Below are 12,689 nucleotides of genomic sequence, written 5' to 3'. Positions count from 1 at the left end.
GATGGCAGGACCGTACATTTTGCAGCATCAGTGCACACAGAGCACGCAGATCTCATGTTTTGTAATGCAGGCAGGTCTGTGCCAGGAGAAATGTGCATTATCAACAAAGGATTTAATTCCCCATTTCAGTGAATATGGAAAGTAATTAAAGGATGGGATGGGACAGGACAGGACAGGATGGGATGGGACGGGACGGGATCGCCCCGCCCGCGCTGCCTGGCGCCCCCTGCCGGCCCTCCCGCGCGCAGGGCGGGGCGGGGTCACGTGATCGCGCTGAGGCTGACGCGCGGGCGGCCGGCGCGTGAGAGGCCGCGGTGAGCGCGGGGCCGGGGTCGGGGGCGCGCGGGGCGCTGAGGGCGGCTTCTGCACTCACCTGTCCTTCTCCGCAGATGAACCGGGGTACGCGGCGGAGCCGGCGGCCGTGTGGGAGCGGCCCTCGGTCGAATGGAAGATGCCGTACGGGCTAGCAGAGCTGGTCGCTTGGCCTCGGACGCCGGGGTGAGCGTGCGGCGGCACCGGGCATGGAGCCCGGCAAGCCGGAGGGGTGCGCGCGGCGCGCCGGCCTCCCCGGGACTCGGCCGTGTGCGGGCGGTGCTGCCGCGGGGGCTCGGGCGGGGCCCAGCCGCAGGGGGCGCCTGGCCGCGGACCCCCGGGGCCCCGGAACGCGGGAGGAGCGGCCCCGGTCAGGGCCCGGCGGCTCTCCCGGGGCTTTAACCCTCCGGTCCGGGCGGGAAAACCAAAGTGAGGAGTTGGCCCCAAAGGACAAGCAGAATGAAGTGGCTGAGACTTGATCCTGGGTGTCTGTGCGGGTCCTTTAGTCTAAACTGTGTTTGTTTTGGTGCTCAGTTGAAGTGTATGGTCAGTTCTGCCAAAAGGAAAAAGAGCTGCATGCTGACTATTGCTTTCCTCTGTTGTCAACAGCTTTTGCATTTTCTACAAGAGTTCTCACAACAAACCATTTCCAGGACTCATGAAATCAAAAAACAAGTGGATGGATTGATTAGCGAAACAAAAGCTACAGACTGTCGCCTTCATAATGTCTTCAACGACTTTCTTATGTTGTCCAACACCCAGTTCATAGAGAATGTGAGTGTGTTCTAGTACAGCATCAAACTTGTGCTCCAGACACTGGCATTGTCTCTTAAACGTGGAGAAAGGATTTAACTTTTTGGCAAGTCTGATGCTAATTTAGGGATAAGGTGACTTTTAATTGCTTTCTGTTAAAGGATGTCCTAATTCTTTTGTGAGTGATGCACTCTCCAATACTGGTAGGTTCCCTTTTGCATGTTCTGAAGTACCTTCCTTCCCTGTTTGTACGTGACCTGGAGATCAGGATTTCATTTTTAGTACTATGAATGAGCTGGGATCTCTGAAATGTCTTGGTTTATCTTCACAAGTTCTGAGAATGTAGCATTTGCCTGTACTTGTCTGTCTAAATATGAGAATGTTATACAATGCTGTAAATTTCCTAGTGGTATTATTTTACTCTAAAAGCATTTGGTGTTAAAGGTGTTGGGCTGCAGGCAGTTGTCCCTTACGTTTGGCTGTGATGACCATATTTTCTGGCTAATGTTACCACTTTATAAATATTGCTGTTTTGAAAGGTGGAGCTAGACTTGAAAGCCTGTTACAACATTGTATCACTAGAAGCATGTGTCTCATTAAGATATAGATCTTTAATAGTATTTCAGATTTGGGAAAGTTCTTTTACTGCTGTGGATTTTATCAGGCATTTTGTTTAGATCAGCACTGTTTTCAGGCCATATGTGTCTCATCTGAAGCCACGGTGTTATTGAAAAGATGGTGGCAGAGGAAAACATGGAAATCTGGATTTCTGTTGTGGATTTTTTTTGTGATAGTGGTGTTTTTTTCAGAGCTGCAGTGTCTTTTTTGCCTAACTTGGCTGTTCAGCATGATTCTGCTGAGAACAGTTTGTACCAAATGTTTTAAGTCTTGTATGTTTGAAGCTGTTTCTTCCCAAATTAACTGCACAGAAATAGGTCTTCATTTCTGGTTAGTTAGTGAGAGATCTCTCTCTTCCCAGGGGATAACTGCACCTGTGTTTGAGATTTGGATTTAAGTTTGCAGCTTCCAGGAAGATCTTTCATTCCCCTTTGTCTCCTTGTAGCTGGTCCTAAAAAAGTACTGAAGGAGCGAGGGATCATCAGAACAAACTGAAGGTTGAGGGATGTTGTGAACCTTCTCTGTAAGTACAGGAGAAGGGTAAATGCTAAAGAATGAAAGGAAAGTAGACAGTTTGTAAATTATCTGAATAATTCTGAGGGTGTCTAGAATACCTTTATGTTGGGAGGGTTAAAAGAGTGCATTTTTTAACATATTCAAGTTAATCTGTGTACAGGGTTAAATGGTCAACTCGTCTTCTACTACTGCAGTGACATTTGCAGACTTGAATTACTTTAGTTGCATTGAGACTGAAGACATCAGGTAACTAAAGTAATTCAATGCATAAAGGAGGCTATGAAGGTGCTTGACATCATCCATGGCTTCTTTTTTTAAACGTGTAATGAATTAATGTGTAGTTAATTACATATTAATAGTGTGTTTCTTGGTGGTACCCGTGGTTTAGCCCCTGCAGCAGTATGTTGTTCTTACATGAATTAATTTTCCTTTACTTTTTAGAGAGTATATGATGAAGAAGTGGAAGAGCCTATTCCCAAAGCTGACGTTGGAGACAAAGCAGAGCAGGTAGTTAACACTGCCTAGAGTGCTGTCAGGATGTTTGCAGCTGTTGTCTACCTTCTCGTTTTCAAACTTACTTTGCGTACATTTACAGCTTACAAACCAAACTCTTTCCTTTCTCCTTAAAGTCTCTCTGTTGGATAGCGTGTGTCATTTCAGACATAAAGTTGACAGTAACAGTGTGTGATGATCTGTTATGGACTCTCCAAGCTCAATACTGTGTTCAGCAGACAAGACTTATGCATTGATTTTTCAAGTGGTTATGCATGTTTTTTCAGCAAGAGACTGAGGCCTTGAGCCACCCTACTGGATTCACAGGTAGTGAAATGGGGAAGCAGACTCTGACTGGAATAATTCCCAGGAATAAAACCTTAGAGAGGTTTATATATCTCTTACAATCTAGGTGTATTATACCATAAATGTTCCCTTTATGGGTTGGGAGCACAAATACGACAATACTGTGCTGGTGTGGATGTTTAGAACATCTCTGTTTCTAGGAGTGATAATGATGCATTAAATCAAGCAAAAGAAACTTCTGAAGGTCTTTCTAATACATATAGTGAGAAAGCTTTCATTGTACTAATATGAAATTAGCATTTTGCGTGTGTGTTGCAGTAAGATTGAGTCTTGAGTAAAATGCAATGAGAATGTGTTTTTTCTGTTACTAAAGGAAAAGACTCGGGAACAGAAAGAAGCTGATCTGATCCCCAAAATTCAGGAAGCAGTGAATTATGGATTGCAAGTTCTGGACAGTGCATTTGAACAGCTAGACATCAAAGCAGGCAACTCTGACTCAGAAGAAGAAGAAAGTAATGAAAGGGTGGAACTGATACTCGAGCCCAAGGTACAGAGACCTCTTCTTACTGGAAGCATGGGTTTGTGTTTTGCTTTGTTGGATTTGATCTTTGCTTCTGTCAGCAGTATCACTGCATTAGTATAAAATTGATATTCGTTAGCTAAAATGAGGGTTTGATGGCTGCATCTGAAGGAGTGCTCTTTGCCAAGCTGTTCCTTGTGTAGCCTTGTTTTGCTGTTAGGTTAACATTAAGGTATGGCATCCTAAAGAGAGGTAGTTTAACACAGTGAACTTGGAAGGGGAAGCCTCAATTCTGTGTGGGAGTGGGACATAGAAATGTCATGCTTTTTAGGTACAAATCATATCTTTGTGGGTGGTTTTTACTCTCACAGTAATTAAGAATCCTAGATACAGGATTTGGGGTAAGACTGATGCCTGTAAGTCTTTGCAACAATATTCTTTTGTTAGATGGCTTGAGGAAAGCAAGTTGGAACTACACAAATAGAAGTGGCCCCTTGCTTTGACAGTGTGAAATGGAATAAACCTCAGCTGTCCCACTGTTGCATGTTGACCTGAAGTGTATGTCTGGTGGGACTCTCTTTAAACAGGCTTGTAACTTCCTTGAGTTAAAACAAGGGGTGTGGGTGTAAGACTTCTGTTTTTGTCAGCCATGTAGAGCTGTTCAGAGATGTCAGAAAGACCTGATGTTGTCTCTTTCTAGGATCTCTATATTGACAGGCCTTTACCTTACTTGATTGGCTCTCAGCAGTTTATGGAACAGGATGATGTTGGCCTTGGAGATCTCTCTAGTGAAGGTATGTGCTGGCATGACCTTTTATTTCTGTGCAAGTAAGTAATTCCTAATCTGAGACTTTGGTCTGTTTTAACTCATAGTTTTCATTATCCTGTGTAGTGTTCTTGCAGTAGTTTAGTAGTTTAGATGCACACTGTAACTAGGGAAAAAATGTGCATCATGCTGTAACAACCACTTTTCTGGTATACAAAGCAGTAACTTCTCAGTTACTTGTGTTCTGTGTATTAGAAATGCAAAGTGTTAAAACTTCATCAGCCTTTGAAGCTCTTTCAAACCACTCTTTTCCACCTGAAGTTTAGTTTTCTTCGCAAAGTCTTTAAAGTTGCTGTTGATATGTCTGGTGGCCACATTGTTCTCTCTCTGATCTTAACTTTTTTTGCTTTCATTTAAATTAGAAGGATCAGTAGACAGTGATCGTGGAAGTGTAATTGACAGTGAAGAGAAGGATGAAGAGGTAAGTTTGCACCAGCATTCATGAGCCCTTCCTTGCATGTAAGGCCATCAGCTACCTTGCTTTTTGATGTCAGGTCTCAGGATAATATTGCTCAGTGTTTGTTCCCTGCGTTGGTTGTGATAAATGTACTTCCTGTTACTATTCTTATGCAGTAGTTTCCTCTGCAGCTTTTCAGAGGAGCAAAAAAGTGGTATTGGCTCTAGCTGTTATTAAAGTAGAATACTTCAAACTGAAGTGTTTTATTCCAGTCTGATTTCATTTTGAGAAGCAAATCAGATTCTTATCAAGAATCTTATCAAGAATTGCATTTATGGAGAACAAATCTGATGTAAATTACAGTTACAAAGAATGGGATGGAGACTGACAGGATCAAGTTTAAAGCTTTAAGAAATCCACCTCCAGGCTTTGCCACATAAGTCTGTTGCATTGGAATATCAATTTCTGATATGTTTTGCCTGCCTTGGCTGGGATGTCTCTGCACTGTAACTGTGCTATGGAAGCACTCCCTTTTTCCTGAGGTGTTTGCTTTTGGTGCCTTTGCTCAATTTAAGTTAAATCCCTTTTGAGTTACTCCAATGCACTGTCAGATGGAACTGTCTTTGCTAAATTAATGATTTTCTAGTGAGCTCTGTTCATAATGATGGTCAGCAGTGGGGGGAACAATTCCTTGATCAGGTCACAGTGAGCAGATCTGAATGTCCAAACTTAAGCAAGTTCAGAGTTTCTGAGCCCTTTCTCCTAACCACTGGACCAAGTAGTATGTGAATCTTGTCTTTGTGTCTCTTGTGTTACAGGAATCTGATGATGAATTTGGAAACCCTAGTGAAGATGACCAAAAGACGGTATGGTTACACACTCTGGTACATACCTGAAAGACTTTACACTTGTGACACAGTGAGGATGCAAGAAAGAGGAGATGAGATCTCTAGACAATTAACAACTTTGTTAAGCCTTATTTTTATAACTTCTTATGGGAAGGTTGTCCTGGCCACATGTGTCATGTTGTGAAAATGAACCTGGGTTGGGCCTGAAGACATGCTTGCAAGCTGTCATTAGATACAGAGAATATGTGGGATGGCATTGCCCGATGTGTGCTTTCCTCAGGAATTACTTGGGAAACATGAGAATTCAGAGAATCTACCCAAGGAAAACTAGGCTTCAGTGGGATGATTTGGTCTATAATTAAAATTCTAAATTTGTTATGAAGGAAGTAAGGAACAGCACAGTTTGGGTGTTGCATGAAATCAAAGATCTGAACAGTATTAAATATTTGAAAAGTATGTCCATTTGGATAATGAATGAAAAGGGAAATGTTTAGATCGAAAAAATTCAAGCCTGGCTTTAGTCATCGGTTGTAGGAGAAGGAATCATACCCATGTTTACATGTGCCACTGCAAGAGACTTTTATGTGGAGATCCTCAGCCTGAAATGATTTAATGTCAAAAGAGCAACCTTGCAAAAAGCAACTGTTATTTGGTGTATGTATTACTAGAACAGCGTTGCAAGAGCACTCAGATATTACATTAAGCTGACTTTTATAGGGTGACTTTTGTATGCCTGATGTATTTTAAGATGAGCAAGTATCTTTGGGTTGGTGGTTGTTTAGTTCACTTCTTGGCCCTTGCCCAGCTCACAGTTCACTTCATCTTTTTCATCCTCCTATTGACGTGACTAAAACCAAGATGTGGGCATGTATTGTCTGTCATTCTGGTATCCACCCTAGTGCAAGGTGATACAATTTTTTACTAGCTGATCACTGTGTTCCTGAGTTAGGACTAAATACTAGGTCTTAAGTTTGTGTGTGGTAGTGGTACACTCCTTGTGAGGAGAGCCTTTGTGTCCTCAGTTGCAGCATTTGGTGACAAAGAACAGGGGTGTACTAGGGAATGTAGCAACTTGCTTGGAGCTAGAGGCACTCCTTCCTTACCGCTGAAAAGCTGTGAAGTACCCCAAACTGGCTGTATGTTTCCCTCATTTCAATAAGTTTGATTTGACTATTTTATCTAAGCAGATGTAGTTTTGTGCTTGTTTTGTATGCCAACTTCAGGAGAACACAACAGGGTATTATTGTTTTTTAGAGGACAGTACAGATGAGTGATGAAGATGATTATGATGGCTGTGATCTCTTTGACTCTGAAAAAGAGGAAGATGAAGATGGAGACTTAGAGGAAAGCACAAAGCCTGTGAGTATTTGTTGCCTCCCTGGATTGAGAGATTTGACTTCCCATGTGAAAAATCTCTCCTTAGATGGATTATGATGGTAGCTCTCAGTTATGTGGGATGGGATCCTGTAGAGAGGGCCTCCAAAAATCCTGAATGGTCTTTTAGTGTTATTCAGGCTTTACCCCCTCTTACACCCTAAGCTGGCATCAAAGCTGTCTTTAAAGAACATTAAGAAATTAATTGTTGCATTTTTGTGAGTTAAATGCTTCTTGTTTCTCCTGCTTACAAAATAAGATGATGTTAAAAATAATGTGATCATCAGGAACTAGAAATCGAGGGTTTTTTCCTCATCTCTTAACTGCTTTCTTAACAGAAAGCTGTATTGCTTCTTCTGAGGGCTTCAATCAAAGTCTAGACAAGATATTGTACAAGCGAGGCTATAGAATACAGTATTTATAATTGCAATTGCATCAAGTTGGTAACTGGATCTTATATGAGAAATATGCTGTTATTTGTCCCTACTCCTCAGAAAAAGAAGAGGCCAACATCATTTGCAGATGAGCTGGCAGCTCGAATCAAAGGAGAAGTAGCAATCAAACAGGATAAAGAACGTTCATGTAAGTTAACTCTTAAGTTTTCCTAAGTGCTTATGTGGTAATGGGGGACTCATGAGAGTTGGACTGGAGATTCTGGGTAAGAGCACATGAAGGTATGCAGATCTCTTATTTGAACATGTATTAGGTAGAAGCCCAATAAGACGAATTGAAGACATTATTTTGTGTTCTAAGAAACTTTCTGGCCATAACTTCAAGGTTTGAATTCACTGAGATATAGTGAAAAACACATTGCTTTCAGATCAGACAGGTCACTCTCAAAACACACATAATATTGGAAAGGTTTTCTCTTCAATCTGATTTTCTCTCTGCATGTTTGATCACATGTACTTTCCCCTATTTCAAGGAGGTATGTAGAAGCCACTGATCATGGTAGTCTTTTTGTGAGCTCTGCAGTGGAAAACCTCTCAAACAGTGGTGTTTTCCTGTGATGTGTGCTGGTTTTTTTCTTTGTGGCTTTGAGGATACTTTACTGCTGCTTTCATGATATTTTAAACTAAATAATGCATTTACTTTTGTGTCACTTTCAAAGGGAGAGACCTCTCAAGTATTGAGTCTGGCAGAAAGTCAGCAATTGAAAACAGCTGACTGAAATTGAATTGCCAAGTGTTTATGAGCCTGCTGTTGAACTGTAATTTTGAGAGTGTGAACAGAAAAGACCAAGTCTTTGTGTGTGTGCTCTTGCACGGTTCAAACAATAGAACTAGGTCTGTGGATATCAGAGTATAAAACCTACAAACTCACCCCGTTCAGTTATAGGGAAATCTTCCGTTCATTGACATAACCTTGTGATGTTATGGATAAAACTCTGACTTTGGTTTTGGGAGCTGAATCAAGGAATAATGAATCTGGAGCCATTTGAAATGTTCAAAGGTTCTGCAAAGGTGTGGAACCTGTACCATCTGGAATGCTGTCTTGCTTTCCAAGATCTCAGGTGACACTAGTCTGTATGTGGGCAACTGTGTTGAACCCCTAGTGCCTGACAGAATGATTCTATTACAATTTTAGATTCTAGTTTTAGAAACTGTGTTTCATAGAATTGCTTCATTGGGCTGATTCATATCAAAACATAGAAGTCAGCTTGATTAGATTATTTTTTTTGGTTCTTTTTACCGTGGATTGATCACAGGCCATAAGTAAAAATGGACTATTTTTTCTTTGAAACTTTCTTCTTAAAGCACTGTCATCTGAGACCAAAACAAGGAAAACCCCAAAAGAGAAGAAGGAAGTTAGAGTTCCATCGGATGGTAGGATATCCTCCTCTCTTGTTTTTGAGTTGTGGGCTGGACTGTAAGACACCACTTAAATAGTGGCCTCTACTCTAGAAGCTGGGTGGGGTATCAGTGAGCATCTGTTGTCAAGGTGAGTATGTAAACAAATCTAGGTTGGGATGTGCATGTAAACAAGGCTCGAAACAGACTTAGTGGGAGTCCATCCTTAAATGTGGCCTTCTGGAACAACCGCACACAACCCAATCTGTCTTGAGCAACTTCTCTGTATGTGTTGTATTTATAATAGAGGGCAGGTGGAACCAAAGCAATTTTTATTTTGGTTGTCTCTGATTCCCTTTCCTGACTTTGGTCAGTCCTACCAAAGCTCATGGCTCTTGTACTTTCTAGATGAAGATGATGACATCTTCAAGCCTCCTAAGTTGACTGATGAAGACTTCACACCATTTGGTTCAAGGGGTGGCCTCTTCAGTGGTGGAACAGGTCTCTTTGATGATGAAGAGGTAAGAATGCTGGAGATGATAGAAATTGAGTGTTGCCCTATTAAAAACAAAAGATCCCCCATGAATTCCCACCTTTGGAAGACAGAGAGGGGAAACTCCATTTTGTTGCTTGGTTATATTCAAGTTTGGTGGGATAGTATAGCTTTCCAGTGGGGAAACAGAACTAGATAAGTTAGATACTAATGTTACCCTTGGCACAATATCTTCTCTTCTGCAGTGGTGCTGATGAGAGATACAAGTGTGGTTCTAGCTCTTTATTAGACAGGTTCTAATTCCAGGAGACCTTAATCAGCCCCTTACTTTTATCTGTGGAGGTAAACCAAATGCCATCCAGTTGTTTTAAATCAGCAGATTTCTATTAAAATGCCTGTTAGAATACTGAATTTTGTAATTCTCTCTTTCTATCTGATTGTGGGAGAAGTTTGAACGGAAGAGAACATGATGCTCTTCACACTTTATTTTTCACATACCATATGTGGACAGTGATGCTGATGGGTTTCTCTGTCCCTGTGCTGTTAAAAGTTCCCTACTGCAGTTTTGCTGTGTTCTTTCATCCAGTTATTGTATGATTCCTGGCTTACTTGTGATGGCAAGAAAAGTTCACCTTAAGTTTACTCTTATGCTATCTAGAGCTGACTTCATAAAGAAGTGGCACAAAGAGCATTTCTGACCTTTTTTTACCACTGTTTGTGCATGTGAAAGGGGATAGAAACCCAGTGTCAGGGTTACTTGAGATTTAAGAATCTTACAGTACAGTTGTGTAAAAGAAATGATTGCCTCTGATTTTGTTATGCAGTTGATACTTGTAACAGTCAAGGTTAGTCCAGAATAGTTGCCTTTGGGGGTTGTTGTGTTCCTCATTGCAACTAGAACAAAAGTCAGGTGTTCCTCTGACCAAAGGAGGATATAAGACTGAAATTTGGAAGGAGGCCTTCTGTACCTCAAGCTTACAATGCCAATCTACTAGAATACAGCTAAGAAACACCAAACAGGGGCGTTGTCTGTAGGGAAGGAGGAAGTTCTGTGCAGTCTTTTCCACTCAAACACAACCTTTATTGAAAAAATATAATGCCCCCCCTTTTTTTTTTTTAAGTGGCAGCCAACAGCTTAAAAAATATTAAGAAAAATAATCTGATAGTGCAAGCCATCTTTGTGTCAGTGCAAATCCAGATGAAGCTATCATTGGTTACCTCTTGGTTACTTATTACTAAGACTACTCTCCTCATCCTATAGACACAGGCCAGCCAAGAAGATTAGTCTGTGATTGTTGCCTGCCTGCATACAGCTGTTCTTGGTTTTCTGTTATCTGAAAGTTAAACATCTAGGAAGGGTAAAGCTTCACTTCCCTTGTGCCTTGTACTGTACCAGAAGACAGACACAGTAGGTCAACAGGCAAACAGTGACTGACAAATGTGCAGTTGATCACTGACACCTTTGCTGCAGCCCTGTGCTCCCCTACTCCTTGGGAAGCATTGCTGCCTTCTTCCTATGAAGTTTATACAAAGACCATGCATTTTGAAGCTCTGGGTAGGAAACCTCTAATACCCAACTTCCCATAAGAGGGAGGCTTTCAAGAAATTAAGTGGTCAGTACTCGAAAGATCTGGATATTTCTTGGAAATTTGGGCTATAATTGTTGGGGAAGATCAGTACAGGTTAACTGAAACCTGAACACAAGGACTTCTGTGGGAGTGTCCTGCGATGTATTTCTCTGCACACTTACGGTATCTTAACATCCCCTTAGCAACCATATAAATCATTCATCTTAACCGCATGAAGTCAGGAGTATTTTTATGCTTGTCCTGACCTGAATTCTTTCTTCAAAGCTGACTATATAAGTTTCAATAGGAAAGCTCAGAAGGGTGTCATCAGGACCTAAACAGCTATAGATTAATTAGTGTAAGTCCTTGAAGATGTGCAAATAAAAGGTCATTCCTTCTCTTCAGCAAACAGACTGGTAATCAGTGTAAATTAATTTTAGAAGACAGCAACTTTTCTGAATGTATGCACTCAAGTTAACACTTGAGTACCTAGATTTAGCTCTATATTTGCAGACATCCTTTTGGGAAGGGAGTGGTGATTACCTCCTCTATCTTGGCTTAGAAGTGGATATTCAGTATGGAAAAATCGGCATCTGTTTTTCCCTACAAAAAACAAATTCACCACTTCCCCCCCCTTTGCATTTTCATCTATAATCAGAGTGATCTTTTTGCTGAAGCACCAAAAGGAGAAGAATCAAAAGAGAGAGAGGAGCGAGTCCCAGTAAGTGAAGGTAAGAACCAATTGTTGCCTCCTGTAGTCCTGCTGTGATTTATCACTGCTAGCAGCTAGACTGTTTTGTTCCCAAACTAGAAAGTCTGGTGTAGCAATTGTTGCCAAGTCTCTTCTCCTCCCCAGTCTTAATAGAGAACAGCTGTGTTTTCCTGGAATTTTAAATGTGTTTGTTTGCTATGGTCTGTTACACACACCTACTCTCCTGGAAAGGATGTCCTCACTGATGCTGGCAGAGCTCTCTGCATGCACTGTGTTCCTGCTGCTGAAGAGTACTTTGCAGGATCCAGTTGTGGGTTTGAAGGGAGCAAAGATTTCTTCTTGCAGATTAATCCACATCTGAGTTTCCCAATAGGTGCACTCTGCACACACATTCTGTTTTGCAGCAGCTTTTACTGAAGCACTGTGTTTGATGAATTTTCAGATATGGGTTGGAAGACTAAGCCATTTTGTTTTGAGTGTATTGTATTGAAGTGGATTGAAGTGATTTTGAGTGTGTGAATGTGAACTGTTGTAAATAATGCTGTATGTAAACATGTATTGTGTTTATCAGCTTGAGCGTAGTAGAGCTGTTTTGTGAAGTTTTAATGGAAGAAAAATAGTTACATGTTACATTGTTACATGTATCTGCAAAAAAACAGAGGTTCAAGGAGAATGTGTAAAGAGTTCTGAGCTGTTGAGAATTAAAAAAGGCAGCTCAGAAAACTTCTTGGATTCCTGTTTCTGTGGTAGCATTCTGAAGGTTTTGACAGCGTAAAACAAGTGCATCCATTTGTATTGTACTTCCTGTGATTTCAGCATCCACTACAAAGTCCTTAAAGAAACTTCCTGCAGGTGCAGTATCTCTGTTTCCAGGTATGATTTATTCAATAGCCAATTGCTTCATGCACAAAATGCTCTTTTCTTTAAAACCTGCTGTGGAGGTTTTAAAGAAGAAAACTCTCCAAATACAGCAGCACTGCATTGCTTTATCATATGCTTGATGACATATACAGGTGCTTCTGCCATGCTAAGCCTAAACTGCAGCATGCTCTATGGATAATCAAGATTCTGTAGGAGCTCTGAAGGTAGGTGTCATTGATGGCAGGTATTAGCAGCTGTCAGCTTCTAGTGTTGTGCTCTGAACTTTTAAGGATGTGTGTCACT

General features: G+C 41.3%; 1 protein-coding gene across 5 annotated transcripts in view; it reads left to right on the top strand.

Moving 5' to 3' along the window:
• The first annotated feature begins 435 nt into the window (after positions 1–435).
• Positions 436–12,689, top strand: part of WASHC2C (WASH complex subunit 2C) — a 33,711-nt gene continuing 21,457 nt past the window's right edge. For 2 of the 5 annotated variants that reach the window (XM_029958467.1, XM_029958466.1), the window contains exons 1-13: positions 436–498; positions 922–1,086; positions 2,641–2,706; positions 3,371–3,544; positions 4,218–4,311; positions 4,706–4,764; positions 5,559–5,606; positions 6,843–6,947; positions 7,457–7,544; positions 8,720–8,788; positions 9,161–9,273; positions 11,472–11,544; positions 12,342–12,398. In XM_029958467.1, the coding sequence (XP_029814327.1) occupies positions 445–498; positions 922–1,086; positions 2,641–2,706; positions 3,371–3,544; positions 4,218–4,311; positions 4,706–4,764; positions 5,559–5,606; positions 6,843–6,947; positions 7,457–7,544; positions 8,720–8,788; positions 9,161–9,273; positions 11,472–11,544; positions 12,342–12,398 (1,165 nt within the window). In that variant the 5' untranslated portion in view covers positions 436–444. Of the gene's footprint in view, positions 499–921; positions 1,087–2,640; positions 2,707–3,370; positions 3,545–4,217; positions 4,312–4,705; positions 4,765–5,558; positions 5,607–6,842; positions 6,948–7,456; positions 7,545–8,719; positions 8,789–9,160; positions 9,274–11,471; positions 11,545–12,341; positions 12,399–12,689 lie in introns of those variants that run through there. The other 3 variants (XM_029958468.1, XM_018069123.2, XM_018069122.2) reach the window with 3 other exon arrangements.

Source organism: Manacus vitellinus, unplaced genomic scaffold (genome assembly GCF_001715985.3).
Source record: "Manacus vitellinus isolate BGI_N305 unplaced genomic scaffold, ASM171598v3 scaffold_15_pilon, whole genome shotgun sequence".
Classification (NCBI taxonomy): domain Eukaryota; kingdom Metazoa; phylum Chordata; class Aves; order Passeriformes; family Pipridae; genus Manacus; species Manacus vitellinus.
Note: the sequence above shows the minus strand (reverse complement) of the source record. Positions and strands in the feature narration are given on the sequence as shown.